This window comes from Ostrea edulis, chromosome 2, assembly GCF_947568905.1.
Source record: "Ostrea edulis chromosome 2, xbOstEdul1.1, whole genome shotgun sequence".
Classification (NCBI taxonomy): domain Eukaryota; kingdom Metazoa; phylum Mollusca; class Bivalvia; order Ostreida; family Ostreidae; genus Ostrea; species Ostrea edulis.
Genome location: NC_079165.1, coordinates 43527072 through 43545086, shown reverse-complemented (window position 1 = coordinate 43545086; position 18015 = coordinate 43527072). Strand labels below are relative to the sequence as shown.

The window sequence follows — 18015 nt, the reverse complement described above, 5'->3', positions numbered from 1 at the left end:
AACGGACATTTTTTAAGCTACGAAAATGGGCTTTCGTAAATATCATATGGTGAAAACTTTCGTTTCGTCCGTTCGTCATAGAACATGCAGTGAATCCTATCTGTGGTTTGATTAGATCTGCAACTACCTCGAGCTGTTAACCACCCCACCCCTAACGTAGTCGAGAATCGAACCGGTGCTTGGCTTCGAGAATCAAAGTTTGAGTTCTCAAACCTTAAATATTTTTTTTATCAACAGAAAATTCTTTTCTCGTATTATTCAGTCATAAAGGCTATTAATATTGGACATAAGACACAAACGGTGAAATACAGAATGGCATGCTATGATTGGTCGATTGATTTCATGTTGTCTAACGTCACTCTCGAAAATATTTCACTCATATGGAGACGTCACCACTGCCGGTGAAGGGCTGCGAAATTTAGGCCTAAGCTCGAACCTTATGACAGGGAGGGATATTTATCGTGCCACACCTGTTGTGACACGGTACCTCGGTTTTTGCGGTCTCATCCGAAGGACCGCCCCATTTAGTCGCCTCCTACGACAAGCAAGGGGTACTGAGGACCTATTCTAACCCGGATCCCCACGGGAATACACACACAACACAAACAACTAAATATGACAAAGGTGGTTGATTGATTGATTAATTATTGTTTGTCGTCCCTCTATAGAATATTTCACTCATATGGAGACGCCACCACTGCCGGTGAAGGGCTGCAAAGTTTGGGCTTATGCTCGGCGCTTATGGCCATTGAGCAGGGAGAGATCTTTATCGTGCCACACCTGCTGTGACACGGGACCTCGGTGCGGTCTCATTCAAAGGACCACCTCTTTTAGCGGGTAGTCGCCTCTTACGACAAGCAAGGGGTACTGAGGACCCATTCTAACCCGGATCCCCACGGGACTACAAAGGTGGAGTTGATTAGAAAGTACACCAGTATATAATGTGAAGAAATTACAGTTAAAAAAAAGAAGAAAGAAGGTAGTGATATCGCCATCTAGATGTGATATCGCTGGCACTAATGGACCAAGAGGAAACAAGAAACATATTGACGCAAGCTTCAAAGAACGGCCGCAAAGTTCTACCACCGTATAGAATGTTAATATGATTAATCATGACCCTGCTGGCCTTGAGAAGACGATTCTCCCATATTTACCATGTAAAACTCTCCTCTCCTATTGAAGCTCCACTGTACACTCCGGGGTCGTGGTTTGAACAAACTTGAGTCTGTACTACATGTGGATGCTCGCATATTGATACGACTAATCACGCCACTGTTACCCTACAAAAAACGGGCTGTAAAGGTTTTCCCTACGTATTCAAATATGAAACTTTGTTCCTCCGTCTTTAACCCACCATACCCCGGGGCTATCATCTGAACAACTTCAATCTATACTATATGAGGATACTTGCAAGTCAACATGACCCCCGGCCGTTTTGGTGAAAATCTTATATGTCCCTTGGCGTAATACGCTACATTTGAAAGGTTGCTGAAAAGCGCCATCTTATACTCTTATATGTCTCGAGAAAATTTAATTAAACACGTTTTTTGTTAAACGCTTACCTAAGAAAGGGTAAACATACAAATATTAAAATATCTGTGAGAATACAGAAAGTATGTAAGGATTCATTTGAACCTATTCTTGTTTTAGACGATGCCGAACACCTTAGATACAATTTATTCCGGACGAACGTCGATCAGGATGAAGTTCAATGCTTTAAATCTTGTTTCCATTGTCAAAATCAAACAAAATACATTTTCAAAGAATCATTAATCCTATTAAAAATACTTATCATATAAAAATGTTCTGTTTATTTAAATATAATAACAAATTGCTGTTATGCCCTTTGGGCTCAAAATTGGAATAGTAACCCCACATAAACGCATATATAGCCTCTTAAAACTTGCATTTATCATATCATTTAACCGACCACCTCTTGATGGCACCTGTAATGAAACACAAGACAACCACTTAGAAAATTTGCCCCACCCCCACCCCAACACGGAGAAATACACAACACACTATTGAGAGAGAGAGAGAGGGGGGCGGAGGCGGCAGTAAAACGTGTAAAGTGAGGACAAATTTCAACCAATGGATAGACGTTGTGAGGGCAAGAATTTCACTATGAGGACAAATAAATGTCCTCACAATTAGGTCCTCATAAATGTGACCTACAGCATGTGAAAGCTGTAGATCTATACAAAATATTAGCTTAGCGAGGACAAGTGGTGTGAGGACATGTCCTTACTAATATTCTCTCCTAAAAACTTTTTTTTTTTTCATAATTCAAAAGAGAGTATTAGATAAACTTTTATAGATATCCCTATAGCTATACCTAACATAGTACTTTTTTGCCTTTAGAATAATATATGTGTGTATTCTCTTAGAACTACGCAGTGTGAGGACGTCCTCATTTAGTAGGTTTGGTCGGCTAGAGAGAGAGAAAGAGAGAGAGAGAGGGAGAGAACGACATCCAACCCAGACAAAAGACAGACACATACTAACTGATTACAGAATGACACATCTCGTGCCTCGTTTGGTACGTGGTATATCTGGACTGTGAATAATGAAACTATATGTCTTGAATTTTCCTTTATAAATCACGAGATCGTATCTCGCACCTGATTCCACATCTGGTGTGTACAGGGTCCGTGTTTGCCAAACTCTCTATTTTGTATATTACTTATAGGAGTTGTGAGATTGACCACTGTTCGTTGTCTTCGCCTTTCGTGTTAGCTGATTGAGGTAATCCATATGATGATAGGAAGTCACGGAGAAGGTAATTAAGCAGTTAGATAAATCCATCAGAACTGCAGCAACATATTCAGCACTTTCCAACGGTTGACTGACACTCAAAAACTTCGGAAAAGCGATGGAATATTCTTTCAAATTAATTTACAAGTTGAATTTTAAAAATGTATGGAAGTACACTAACTGGCCTGAGATTGTCTCTCCCTAGAGTCACCGGTTTTCTTATGTATATATAGTGTATAGGTATACCTCTTGCACTTCCATTACCTTTTTTTGTCAAGGAAGGTTGGTGATGGTAAATCTAGCTCATGAATTTGGCAAGAGGTTTTGTAAAATAGGGTTGACAAAGCTTAGAACTACGAGATTCCATCAATACCCGCAGTCCTCTTAACAAGTATTTTACCTCATCGATGGTTTGACTGAAAGGAAAATGAACAGACCTTTATATCTGAGATTTTTTTTAATTTCAAAAATGATGTTCATCATTAAACTTCTCCCAATGTTATTGTTTTAACACCTTTATAAACACATACAAAAAGTTACTAAAATGCAACAGTGGCCTTTAATTGTCGGTATTGGTGCGACCAAAAAAAAAAAAAAAAAAAGGAAGGGAATATACATTTACAAAAATCTTACGAGTGCGTTCGTGAAATATTTATATTAAATTTTAAGGATCGGGTTCGGAAATGAGAAAATGGTGAACTCGAATAATTTTTGACATGAGTGTGAAGCTGTTTTAACTCGCAATTTTCAAGGTAAATAGATCATATTTTGACATACTAATGTGAATCAAAAAGACATAAGTTACCCCTTTCAAACTATCCAGAATTGGGTTTAGATTTTAATTTTGCACCTGGGAATATCGTTGTAAAACATTGCAGGGTCTAGCTTGGGTTCGGTGCCGTTTGGCGTTGGGTTACGCTGCATTTAAGCTTGGGTTGGTTAGAATAACAAAAAGCAGCCCAGTCATGTTTTCAACAGTGGGAGAAATACAGTAAACTTGAGTAATTGATTGTGATAATTTATTATTATTAAGTCTGTCTCGCTATGCAGTAATTTTCATTTTCATTCCCAGAGATTCTAAGAATAGTTGAAAATATAACGAATAACATTCATTAGCCTACAACTGACTTGGAGAATTTTCACAAGTTTGCTATAGATATATTATTGTCTGTATTGGACGTTGTTGCACATCTAAGTTTAGTATGTTTATACATCAAATACATTTTCATACATGTAATAATTTTTCAACAGCAAATCTACGCAATTGGCTTTAAAAAAAAGTGATTTTGAGTGAAAAACCTGTACATGCAAAAACTGGTACAAAATCAATACAGAATATCAATCCCAAAATGGTTTTGATACTCCTATAAATAATTTTATGCTGGGAGATATTTTCACGAATTCATAAGTGGTAATAAAACAGAATTATCTCATGAACATAGCATCTAATGTTATTTTTTTGATTATTGTTTAGACAATGTCAGGGTTCCAAATTACCACTCGCCCACTCGCATTGGCGACTAAACTTTGCTTGTGGGCACCCAAAATTTCCGTTCTCGTCGCCCACTTGGCGACCGTAATTGTCCGATCAACATTTTTCTTTCCGACCGATCCGAGTCCTATTATAATTGAAGTTCAATTTCCGGTTGAGGTTTTGCCACTTGGCGAGACATTCCTGGGGTATCAAACCTTCCAAAATGTATTTAAACCAGAAGTTGAACAACGCAAGGGTTACTTCAAACGAAAAGAAAGCATCTGCTTTTAACCAAAGTGGAAAGAAGGGGGGAATATGGCTCGATGATGGCGAAAAGGGGATGACGTGCTGTGTGTACAAAACATGACACGAAAGGTCCAATCGTGACAGCGTGCCCAAGTTATAAACTTGACAGCATCGTAAAGCTGAGAAATTATGAAATAACATAAAAAGTCTGAAGAAACGTGTGTTAAAGTCAGACGTCGCAAAAATCATAAAGTCTATGAACTCTGATATTTTTGCTAGGTTGATGAAATGAGAGTGGAGATGAGAGGTGTATTTGAAAGAATTACGGAGAAGGAAACAGAATTTAAATATTGATATTTCAGTTTTTTAAATGAATTGCAATGTGACCTGATGTTTCTTTTTTCTTGTAAAAAAACCCTATGTTATTCAATTTCATGATATGTGTGAGCTACTAAAATTTCATGTGGGCTAACAGGATTTCTTATTCAGGGGCCCACTTGGCCCCTAAGGTATTCCGTCGAAGTTGGAACCTGAATGTTTCATCATTTCTAATTCTATAATCATATATTAAATTTGCAAGAACATAGAAAATGTGAGTGATCACAGTTGTTGACACAATCAACTTACAATTAAAGTGATAAGACCATATTTAAAAATATGTTTGTTTCCCCTCTCCCAACCCTAAATTTCAGAGGAGGGTTGGTAGGTAGGTAAAAAGTTGTTTTTTTGTTTAGTCAGCAGAATTTTATTTAGTATCAATCTGTTTAAAAAATACAGTCGGAGATCTCTCAAATAGAGCACAGCGCAGGCAGTTAGTAAATTCAGTTACTGTCTTTTATTTTGTGGTTCATTTCATGCATGCTTTTGTTTTTGCACATTATGTTAATAATTCATATGTGTTAGTGATTTTGATTTCATTCATAATCTTTTAATCATATCAGTAGATCTAACTTTTACTAGTAAAAGTTTAAAGGGGATTTGATTTTTGCCGATCAAACAAAATGGATGCTGGCATCTTTTACAAGGTCATGTATTTAAATCAACCAATCAGAGCTAAGTTACACATGCGCATATAATTAGGTGTTTTCCAGTTTATCAATATATCAAGTTCGGAAATAAGTTTAAATTGAGAACATGTAGATATAATGCTTCTTATTGACTGTCGAAAATATCACACTCGTCCAAAATATCAACACTTTCCCCTACTGAAGAACACAACTTGCACACCCTGACACCCCGAAATCTCTTGTCTTCTCGCTCCTCGACGTTTAGACAACATTTCTCCATCTCGGTTTAGATAGCAGACCACCTCTATTCATATTATCTTTTTCTTTTTTTTATTTAAATCAAAACCAATAAAGATATATAAAATTCTGGTCGCTATGAAATACTGATCTGTACTTGAAACAACCCGAAAGTTTTCCGGAAATATAAAAGCTTTGCTAGAATGACGGAATGAAAACTTTGGGGTTGGTGTAACTTTCTCAGACTCGGTCGGGCAAGGGGAAACAAACAACATTTTTATTTTGACCTAATAGATTTTTCATCCATTATTCCAACATAACATTAGAGAAATAAGAATTTAAAAACATTTTATAAAAAGGCATTCTTGGAAACTGACCTTTTTTATCCTCATAATTACGATGTCTAGATAGCCTACAATAATTATTACAAAATGTATAAAAGATTGCTTTTTATTTGTTTACCTTTAATTCACATGACATAAAATGAAATTTTAAAAGATGTCAATTAGCAATGACAATTTTCTTGAACAAAACACCTGTTTGACCTATTTCTGACCACAGTGCAGCAGTTTTGTTTGAGATCACCAAGCCTGTTGAAGTCTAGTGCTAGGAAATTGACATGTTATGCAATCAAAACACTATAACAATGGATTTTAATTGGAGTGAATCAGCTGTTAGACTGAATTTATAGGGCTAGATCTGACAAATTGTACACTTTTTCATTTTGAGTGAATTTTAATGTACAGGCGTGACAGCATGAATGGGGTTGAAAAAATGTGTAATTCTGTTTACAGTCTGCACATATCACATGTATGTATTTTTTATTTTTGCTTGTGTTTTACAGAATTTTAATTGGAACTCATTTTTCTTTTGTACAGGTCAATGGGATAGAAAAAAAGTAGAGGCTTCATTATTTGTTTGCACATTACAGGTAATACCAGAATACATTACAGACATACTTGTATTTATCTTAAACTAACTATTTTGTTGTCTGTCTGATGTTGTCTGTCTGATGTAGAAGGGGATATAGTGCTATGATATTGAATACATTTCTGTTATGTATTTTCAAAAAAGTGCATTGATCTGTAATAAGTGTCCAGCCAAGAAAAAACAGGTGTCTTTATGGTCACCGACTGTAACACTTTTTATAAAGAAAAAAAATCTTCAAATCCTTTCCATTTTTTGAAAAGTTTTCAGAGATAAGGTCGTCTTAATTTTCATTTATGTCATTAAAAAAAATATTCATTCAAAATATGAATAGACACAAATGCTTGTTTATAAGATGAAGAAGAATTAGAAAACAGATTTCACACAAAAAAAATTTGTATTGATGTACAGTAAAAGGCACCAACAGGATCCAAACCCAGGCATTACAGACTAGAATGTTTACTGACTCATTATCGATAATTTTACCACTTGCCCATCCATGTGTATTGTGAATGGACATTTTAAAAATAGTGAGTATTGATATGATTATTGAGTTGGGGTTGATTACTCTAATAGGGAGAAAAAGTAGAATTCACAATGTATTGTTTCATGTGAAATGGGTAAAATTTGCATGAATATCAATTTGTTGGACTATTGTGTTGGTTTTACCTTTTTAGTTCAAGGTTGTAGGATGGTCGAATAAAGATTTCACTCTTCTTTCAGAATGATGAGACAAAAATGAGCTGGTCTGTTGACACCAAACTCAGACCCCAGCAAAGGCTGGACAAGAAGTGGATTAAGACAAACCTGCAGGTATTATTCTCTTTTGTTTTCATGTGGATAAAAAGGACAAAGTTCACCAATAATTTAATATGGCCCATATTCTGATAGAAATTTAAAGTACTTAAATAACAGAAATTTTTATATAGTCGTGATTTTATAGTGGATAGGTATATGAAACTAATTTTAGTTTTAGCAATGAATCTTGAATTTATGTTGACAATTATCTAAAATTGATGTTTTAGTCAATTTTCATGTAGATTGCATATAAACATCAATTACTAGTGTTGAAAAATCAGGAAAATTTCATAATTGATAATCGGTCATAATCAAAAGAACTGTTTTGATCAATGATTGATATAATCGGTATTTACATGTAGTTAATAATGTTTATTATTTTTGGGGTTATTTCTATTTAGTTTTATGGATATGTGCAGTAAACACACTAGCTGGTGTCACTGAATTCCCACTTTTCAATGTGGAGTCCACTCTGACTCTCCCCCGCACATGTCTCGATATAAAAGGGGGATAAATAGTCAGATGAATTCTCGGATTAGATATTAATTAGTGTACAAGTGACAATCGATTATGAAAAATAGAATCGATAATCGGAATCGAAGAGCCAAAAACGCTCGACAGTTACATGTGAAAATTACAGAATTTCATATTAATTGAAGAATATGTAGAAATATTGCAGATGGGTCTTAAAACTGAAAAGAGTTTGTTTTGTTTATTCAACATGTATTTAAGAAAGCAAATTCTTAACTACTTTATTTTTATGCTTCCACCATGGAATGGATGGGCTATTAAAAATAGCTTCTTTCTATTAATCTGTCCTTTATTTTAAGTGATAAAATTTTATATATCTGAAATTTAGTTCTCTCAACCAATTCAATTTTTAAAAGATTCATTTTGTACATCATATGTCAAGGTGTTTTGGGGTTCAAATATCACTTTTACTAATAATCACTTGTGAAAAAACAAACGACATACTTTAAACAATAAATCATTTAATTTTTTTTTGTAGTATGAGTCATAGTATATGTAATCCCAGATTTAAATTTTTCATTATTTTAAAATCATCCAAAATTTAAAAGTTCATGATGCATATTTTGGTGTATTTCTGAATGTGTATAAGATTTTAAAAATCATTTTTGATAGCTTTGAAACCTATTATTTTGAATTTTATTGTATAAACGAAGAAGGGAAGAAATTAGTTTTCATACAAACCTCAAATTACAAAGACATAGCTCTTTGTTAATGGGCATGTTTTGGTCTTAAAATTGGGAAAAATCTATATTATTTGCCATTGAGAATGGCACCGTTTATCAGTACCAGTTATATAAAAAGAAGAAAAATGTTGATGGAAATGAACATGAAATGGCATGTGTATTTCAATTTCTGTTGGGCAGTATTTTTGATATGTTGATGTTATATTTTCATTTTTATTACAAATATAAATATAAGGAATCACTGTCTGTTGGGTATGTGAGTTGATTAATTACAATGAAAACATGATAATTTATGCATAATTAATGGCTTTAGATAATGATTCCTTAAATTAATTTTCTAAACGTTATACATATATATATTTTGAATAGTGGAGTGTTTAGAGTTATATTACTATTTTTATTTTCATATATCTCTTTCCATTTCAAGAAATTGCAACTTGCGTTCATTATGTCTTTGATGTGACAAAAGGAAGGAATATTTTGTTTGTAGGGCATTTTTAATCGAGATGAACTAAGCTCATTGTGGAATGAACTAGTCAAGGAAGGAGAAATCTCTGTCAGTCACAATGATGGACTCATCAACAGTGCAGGTGTGCTGGCCAGGAAAGGTAAGAAGGAATCAGAAATTGGAAATTGTCTCATGTCAGCAAGGTGGTCTAGATTACCCCCCTTCGACCCTCTGGATCAGCCCTATCAATTTCTAGGAAGACAAGGATAATCACGTAAAACAATTAGCCTATCAGTGATCTTTATTGCTCAACCCTGCAACCAAATCATAACGTATCTTTGTTCTAATAAATAACATTATTTTTATCAATGATGTCATGTTTATAGTACATGATAGTTGAATCTCGATATGTTGAAATTGATAGGACTTACAAAAATCTTAATGATATTTGGGGATTAAAGATGTCTGCAGTTAAACTTCAGCATCACATCAATTCGACCTATGCCTCCGGTGCAAACAATTGGACAGTCTATTTTATTATGTTTTGATAGTGTATGTAGATGTAATTTTTTTTGTACAATAATGTAAGTATAAGTAAGCAAATTATATGAATCGATATCTTAGTTATCATGAATCATTTTTATCCAAAGTCACCACATTTTATGCATAGTCATCTCTTTTGGTGTATAGCAGTTATTATGAGTGATAACATGATACTATGTATGCTCTGTAATGAAAAACTGTACCCAACAGATCTCAAAGAGACAATCAAACTGTACCCAACAGATCTCAAAGAGACAGTCAAACTGTACCCAACAGATCTCAAAGAGACAATCAAACTGTACCCAACAGATCTCAAAGAGACAATCAAACTGTACCCAACAGATCTCAAAGAGACAGTCAAACTGTACCCAACAGATCTCAAAGAGACAATCAAACTGTACCCAACAGATCTCAAAGAGACAATCAAACTGTACCCAACAGATCTCAAAGAGATAATCAAACTGTACCCAACAGATCTCAAAGAGACAGTCAAACTGTACCCAACAGATCTCAAAGAGATAATCAAACTGTACCCAACAGATCTCAAAGAGACAATAAAACTGTACCCAACAGATCTCAGAGGATAATCAAACTGTACCCAACATATCTCAGACAGACAATCAAACTGTACCCAACATATCTCAGACAGACAATCAAACTGTACCCAACAGATCTCAAAGAGGCAATCAAACTGTATCCAACAGATCTCAAAGAGGCAATCAAACTGTATCCAACAGATCTCAAAGAGACAATCAAACTGTATCCAACAGATCTCAAAGAGACAGTCAAACTGTACCCAACAGATCTCAAAGAGACAATCAAACTGTATCCAACAGACCTCAAAGAGACAATCATTTTTTTTTTCCTACCAACTGTTTGTTATGAAATTAATGGGATGAAAGAATATGGAAAATAAAATATCACATTAAGAGGGTTCTACTGAGTGTTAATTTGTAGTGTGAAAAAAAAAATATCAGGTGAAATTACATTGTGGGTTGAACAAATTTGGAGATTTCACTGGTGTTATTTTTTTGTTCTGCATTGAGACTGGTTTATGGTGTACATATTGCCTGATATTCAACATTTTCTGTTAACGTCATGCAGATACATGTATGTATCTAAGAATCTAACTATGTTTTAATTTTTTTTCTGGTATCCCATTGCAGATTTTACTGAACTGTATAAAAAATCTCAGTTGTTTAGGGATTCAAGGGAAACTTCTAAGATTGATAATGTCTGTTACTAAATCAAGGAGGCCACAGCAAAGTAAACAAATAAGTCTTTTAGTACTGACAATTTGATAAAGGTGTAATGAAAAGACTTTTATAAAATGTCACCATGTACTGAAAAGACATTTACAAAATGTCGTCAATTTAATTATTATTGCTTCAGTGAAGCATAATTGTCATTGGTTGTAGTGCCAGCTTTTGACAAACCAGGATGATACTTAGTTCATCTTATTGTTGAGCTATTTTCAGATGTCATTTTTAATTCTTTGCAGGAGAGACTGGGAAGTATTACTGTGGGATGAAGGTTCTAACATGTAGCTGTTGTGATGGACACTGTGGGCCTAACAATGGCTGCAATTGTCTCCCCTGTCAGAAATTAGACCAGGAGGAAGCACAACAACACAAGGAGGACCTATCCAGCCCCAAACAGTCCCAGCCGATCATCAACTCCTGGACCTGGGGGGACCAGCCAGGTATGTATTTAGTATTGTCTCAGCCCATTATCAATTGCTGGAGGGGGGGGGGGGGGGCAGCCAGGTATGTATTTAGTATCGTCCCAGCCCATTATCAATTGCTGGAGGGGGGGGGGGACCAGCCAGGTATGTATTTCATAAATCGTCTCAGCCCATTATCAATTGCTGGAGAGGGGGGGACGAGCCAGGTATGTATTTAGTATCATTTCAGCCCATTATCAATTGCTGGAGGGGGGTGGGGGACCAGCCAGGTATGTATTTAATATCGTCCCAGCCCATTATCAATTGCTGGAGGGGGGGGGGGGGGGACCAGCCAGGTATGTATTTAGTATCGTCCCAGCCCATTATCAATTGCTGGAGGGGGGGGGGGGGACCAGCCAGGTATTTAATGTAGTGGCAGTCAACAAATGTATGGAGTCTATTGCAGAGGATATTAAATGCATTGCAAACATTTGAATTTGAATTTTAGATTCTAGTCAGCTAAAACAATGCTTGAAGTCCATTCTGTTTGAACATCAGAAGCTCTGTACTGAAGCTTCATGCACTTCGGCCTCCATCACCCGGCTACAGCAAAGATTGGCCGTTCTTCAGCGATACTTCATTGCCCTTGGAAGACAATCACCAAACGAGGGGAGACAACCCTCCAAGAAAAGTCAGGCTGATCAGACCAATCTTAATAAACAAAAAAGGTATTGAAAAATTAATATATTGTAAACCAGCTTTAATTATGTATGCAAGAAATTTCTTGTTGTGGACTTGTCTTTGATTTTTTTCTGTTAATGTCTGCAGCAACAAAGTAGTATAAATATAGCAAGACATAATATGTTGATGTTAATACAAGTGAGCACAAGTATGTATATGCAGATCCAGATTTTTTCCTGAGGGAAGTGCGTTCCATCCTTGCAATTTTTTAAGATCAATCCAATCTAGGGACTATCATTTATAGTATTTTACATGTACAACTGAAATTGTATAAAAATGGGCAAATATATTTATTTTCTACCAAGATCAGAGGGTGGTCTCACACACACCATTTATTTTCGGGGGGGGGGGGGGGGTTCACACACACCTATCTGCACATCTGAAAATATTTTGAAGTAGGCAAGGTTTTCTTTTTTTCTCCTTACTAAACTAACCCAGCCTGAACCAATGAGGAGTGGGGTTGGGGGATGTCACCATGTTTTGTAGTATTGGGCATGCTGGTGAGTTGAAACTGGTAACTAGATATGATTGGTTGCTATTTTCAGAAGCAACCCCCCCCCCCCAACTCCCCCCCCCCCCCCAACTCCCCCCGAGATTTGTAGTTTTAGTCATGGGCAACCATGTTTAGTTTACTTTATAGATCCAATATTGTCATAGATAGCTATGGGTTATTGTTTGCAATGGTATGTAAAAGGATAGCATAGCTAGAGTTATGGATAGCAGGACTAGGGTTAAGGATAGCAAGGTCAGGGTTAAGGATAGCAATGCTGGGGTTAAGGATAACAATGCTGGGGTTAAGGATAACAAGGTCAGGGTTAAGGATAGCAAGGCTGGGGTTAAGGATAGCAAGGCTAAGGTTAAGGATAGCAAGGCTGGGGTTAAGGATAGCAAGGCTAAGGTTAAGGATAGCAAGGCTGGGGTTAAGGATAGCAAGGCTGGGGTTAAGGATAGCAAGACTGGGGTTAAGGATAGCAAGGTCAGGGTTAAGGATAGCAAGGCTGGGGTTAAAGATAACAATGCTGGGGTTAAGGATAGTAGGGCTAGGGTTAAGTATAGCAAGGTCAGGGTTAAGTATAGCAAGGCTGGGATTAAGGATAGCAAGGTCAGGGTTAAGGATAGCAAGGCTGGGGTTAAGGATAGCAAGGCTAGGGTTAAGGATAGCAAGGCTGGGGTTAAGGATAGCAAGGCTGGGGTTAAGTATAGCAAGGTCAGGGTTAAGGATAACAAGGCTGGGGTGAAGGATAGCAAGGTCAGGGTTAAGGATAGCAAGGTCAGGGTTAAGGATAGCAAGGTCAGGGTTAAGGATAGCAAGGTCAGGGTTAAGGATAGCAAGGTCAGGGTTAAGGATAGCAAGGCTGGGATTAAGGATAGCAAGGTCAGGGTTAAGGGTAGCAAGGCTGGGGTTAAAGATAGCAAGGCTAGGGTGAAGGATAGCAGGGTCAGGGTTAAGGATAGCAGGGCTAGGGTGAAGGATAGCAAGGCTAGGGTTAAGGTTAGCAAGGCTGATACATCATTGACTCAATATTGTCCAATATTATGATGTTGACAATTGAATGATGTAAACAAAATAAAACAATGCAATGTTGAAATGATGTCAAGTCGATGTCCTCAAACATTGTGATATTGACGATGTAAACTGGATAAGTGATAAATGAGGCAGACACAATGTTAACTTGATGTGTATTATATTTTGTTTTCTGTAATTACTATTTCAAAATATACATGTACAGTAAATATTTTTGCTTGCAATATTTCCTTTAGCTCATTTGAAGGTAAATGAAGCCAGTATTTAAGAACAATGCCACAAAACAATTAATCAGAGACATGTTCTCTGCATGTTTTAGATAGTTTTAATTTTCATGAAATTCTGTAAAAGCATTACATTTAGCTATGTACTCTTTTCAACATCTTTATTGGAGGAGAGGTTTTGCTAAATCAAATATGTTACTGAGAACAAGCTAAATTTTCAGTTGTAGCTCTTTATTTGAGAAAAGTGCTATCTGGTAAATATAATCCAAGCTAAATTGCTGAAAACCAGTTTGCCGCTAAATATTGCGCCTGCTAATTACAGTACCCTTGCAGTATTTTACTCGCTAATACAAGTATCAACCTCATGTAATAAAGTAAAATTTTAAATTCTAGCAATTTTACAAAATAAAAACTGCACAGGATTTTAAAACTCTGAAATTCTCTCAGGAATGTGTCATTTTGTTTTATTTAAGATGTCTATGAGATAGTATTCTATTTAAGATGTCTATGAGATAGTATTCTATTTAAGATGTCTATGAGATAGTATTCTATTTAAGATGTCTATGAGATAGTAATCTATTTAAGATGTCTATGAGATAGTAATCTATTTAAGATGTCTATGAGATAGTATTCTATTTAAGATGTCTATGAGATAGTATTCTATTTAAGCTCCATGAAACCAGCTGAGAAGGCAACAATGGGTCTGGCCAGAGTGGGGTCCAGAGCAGCACTTAGTTTTGCCTTTGCTTTTCTGCGTCGTGCCTGGCGGTCTGGAGAGGATTCGGATTTGTGCAGTGAGCTGTTACAGGAATCATTGGAAGCCCTGCAGTCCCTGCCAGAGGCCACACTCTTTGAAGAAAGCAGGGTGTCAAGTGTGTGGTTAGAAGTGGTTGATAGAGCTTCCAGTTTTCTACAAGGAGTTGTTAGAGGGTAAGTTTTTGAAATCTTGGAATTATATTATTGCCCCCCCCCCCCCCCCCCCCCCAATTAATTTTGGTCTCTCTGTGTCTTTACCTTGATCATAACTTTTGAACTATACAAGATGGAGACTTGATATATGGTGAACTGAGAGGTTAAAGGCTAAGCACTGTGATGGATGAAGGTTGAAGTAGTTTATCAAAATTGAGGTGAATTATCCACACTTCAAACTCATCTTGTAAATTTAGATTTTGAGGTCACCTAAGACATTTAGGTGATCTATTGTTATCCATGACCATTTATCCTGTGTTGTTACTGTTGAACATATTTAGCTTACCTGAGCTATAAGCTCAAGTTAGCTTTTCTGATCACTTGCTGTCCATTATTCTCGTTTATCTGTCTGTAAATTGTACACATTTTTGACTTCTCCAAAACCTCTGAGCCAATTTCAACCAAACTTGCAATTAAGCATTATTGGGTAAAGGGGATTCAAAATTGTTCAATGAAGGGTCACACCCCCTTTCAAAGGGGAAATGATTAAGAAAAGACAAAAATGAAAGCTTCCTTAAAGTATATAGATTCAAATTTGTTTAAAACATAGTGCCCCCTCCAGAGTAGGGTAGGGCTAAAATAGGGGATCAAAGCTTTAAATGGTAATATTTAGGAAAAGATCTTTTCCAGAACCGCTGGGCCTTGATCAGTAATATGCAAGCATCCTCAGATAATGCATATTCAAGTTTGTTCAAGTCTTGACCTTGGGGGTAGGATGGGGCCACAATAGGGGAACACAGTTTTACATGTATATTAGACTTTACACAATTTTAACTTCTTCTCCAGAACCATTGGGCCAATTTCAACTAAGCTTGTCTTAAAGCATCATTGGGTAAAGGGGATTCAAAATTATTCAAATGATAGGTCACACTACTTTCAAATGTTATATAATTAAGAAATATGGAAATCAGATGTGATGAATTATGATTGATTTTGGACAAAAACTTCTAACTGTTAAATCATGATTGTTATATCCATAAATTTCACTTTTACAGGATTTCGAGTCAATCAACTAGTCCAAGCAAGATTCCCATCCAGGATCAACAGATGGCGCTATGTCTTCTGCTCGAGCTCTCTGTGCAGAGGGGCTCACTCAGCCATGTTCTCAGCTCAGTGCTGCTTTTACTCAATCTCTGGAACAACAGCTGTCAGGAATCTGACAACCGGATCAACACTGGACTGAACTGTGCACCCTTAATCCGGCTGCTGGAAAGATTCCAGGCCATCAAAGGGTCGAAGTCTAGAGTGTATTGGGAACAAAGGAAATTGGAGGAGGTTGGTAGAGTTTCTTACGAAATTTGTATGCTTTCATTTATTTACTTTTCTTAAAATTTCTTACATGTTTTCAGAATTAAAGGTGTATGGGTTTTACTCAGTATAATTTTCATCTAGACTGTAACAGGATTGAACAGCTTTATTTTTTTATTTATTTATTTATTTATTTTTTATATATATGATGGATTTTTCAATACAATTCTGTAAATTATACTGGTTAAATCCAGCAACTTGGATCTTGTAAATAAGAACACAAAAAGTTTGATGCATACATCACTTTATTTTTTTTTTTCAGTCGGATGTACAGATAGCCAGTCCCACTGAGATCTTTTTGAACTACCTGACGTACCCTGAAGACCCCAACACATTGATAGATCTCCGAATGTCAGCAGTTGTCATCATGTCACACTTGGATCGATTATCAGTGCCATATCTCCACCCATTCGGTGCACAAAAGGTCAGACATACAGTTGACTACTTCTAGTATCTTCACTCTTATACACATGTATAATGATTCTAACGGTTCATCAATTTTCATTGAATGTCAGTTTTAAAGATTTGTTTTCATGGTTGTGCCAGACCACAAAATTATTCCCAAGGAAAGAACGTGGAACAGCTTTTCATGATATTACATATCAGTGAAACCATGCTATTTGACAAATCTGTGAAATTTTACCATCCAAAATTGATGATGCTGCAGTCCCATACTTGACTTGTGTGTAATGACAGATATTGTGTGTAATGACAGATATTGTGTGTAATGACAGACATTGTGTATAATGACAGACATTGTGTGTAATGACAGACATTGTGTGTAATGAAGGATATTGTGTGGAATGACAGATATTGTGTGGAATGACAGACATTGTGTGGAATGACAGACATTGTGTGTAATGACAGATATTGTGTGTAATGACAGATATTGTGTGTAATGAAGGATATTGTGTGTAATGACAGACATTGTGTGGAATGACAGACATTGTGTGGAATGACAGACATTGTGTGTAATGACAGACATTGTGTGTAATGACAGATATTGTGTGTAATGACAGACATTGTGTGTAATGACATATATTGTGTGTAATGACATATATTGTGTATAATGACAGATATTGTGTGTAATGACAGACATTGTGTATAATGACAGACATTGTGTGTAATGACAGATATTGTGTGTAATGACAGACATTGTGTGTAATGACAGACATTGTGTGTAATGACAGACATTGTGTGTAATGACATATATTGTGTGTAATGACATATATTGTGTGTAATGACAGACATTGTGTGTAATGACAGACATTGTGTGTAATGACAGATATTGTGTGTAATGACAGATATTGTGTGTAATGAAGGATATTGTGTGTAATGACAGATATTGTTTGTAATGACAGATATTAAATGTAATGAAGGATATTGTGTGTAATGACAGATATTGTGTGTAATGACAGATATTGTGTGTAATGAAGGATATTGTGTGTAATGACAGATATTGTGTGTAATGACAGATATTGTGTGTAATGACAGATATTGTGTGTAATGACAGATATTAAATGTAATGAAGGATATTGTGTGTAATGACAGATATTGTGTGTAATGAAGGATATTGTGTGTAATGACAGATATTGTGTGTAATGACAGACATTGTGTGTAATGACAGACATTGTGTGGAATGACAGACATTATGTGTAATGACAGATATTGTGTGGAATGACAGACATTGTGTATAATGACAGACATTGTGTGTAATGACAGACATTGTGTGTAATGACAGACATTGTGTGGAATGACAGACATTATGTGTAATGACAGATATTGTGTGTAATGACAGATATTGTGTATAATGACAGACATTGTGTGTAATGAAGGATATTGTGTGTAATGAAGGATATTGTGTGTAATGAAGGATATTGTGTGTAATGACAGATATTGTGTGTAATGACAGATATTGTGTGTAATGACAGACATTG

General features: G+C 36.0%; 1 protein-coding gene across 1 annotated transcript in view; it reads left to right on the top strand.

The window, feature by feature from the left end:
• The first annotated feature begins 3420 nt into the window (after positions 1-3420).
• LOC125667042 (E3 ubiquitin-protein ligase HERC2-like) overlaps positions 3421-18015 on the top strand; it is a 76984-nt gene continuing 62389 nt past the window's right edge. Inside the window, exons 1-10 of the mRNA XM_048900349.2 lie at positions 3421-3506; positions 6597-6649; positions 7057-7175; positions 7369-7458; positions 9148-9265; positions 11150-11350; positions 11820-12039; positions 14471-14731; positions 15766-16045; positions 16341-16502. Of these exons, the coding sequence (XP_048756306.2) occupies positions 7158-7175; positions 7369-7458; positions 9148-9265; positions 11150-11350; positions 11820-12039; positions 14471-14731; positions 15766-16045; positions 16341-16502 (1350 nt within the window). The 5' untranslated portion in view covers positions 3421-3506; positions 6597-6649; positions 7057-7157. The remainder of the gene's footprint in view (positions 3507-6596; positions 6650-7056; positions 7176-7368; positions 7459-9147; positions 9266-11149; positions 11351-11819; positions 12040-14470; positions 14732-15765; positions 16046-16340; positions 16503-18015) is intronic.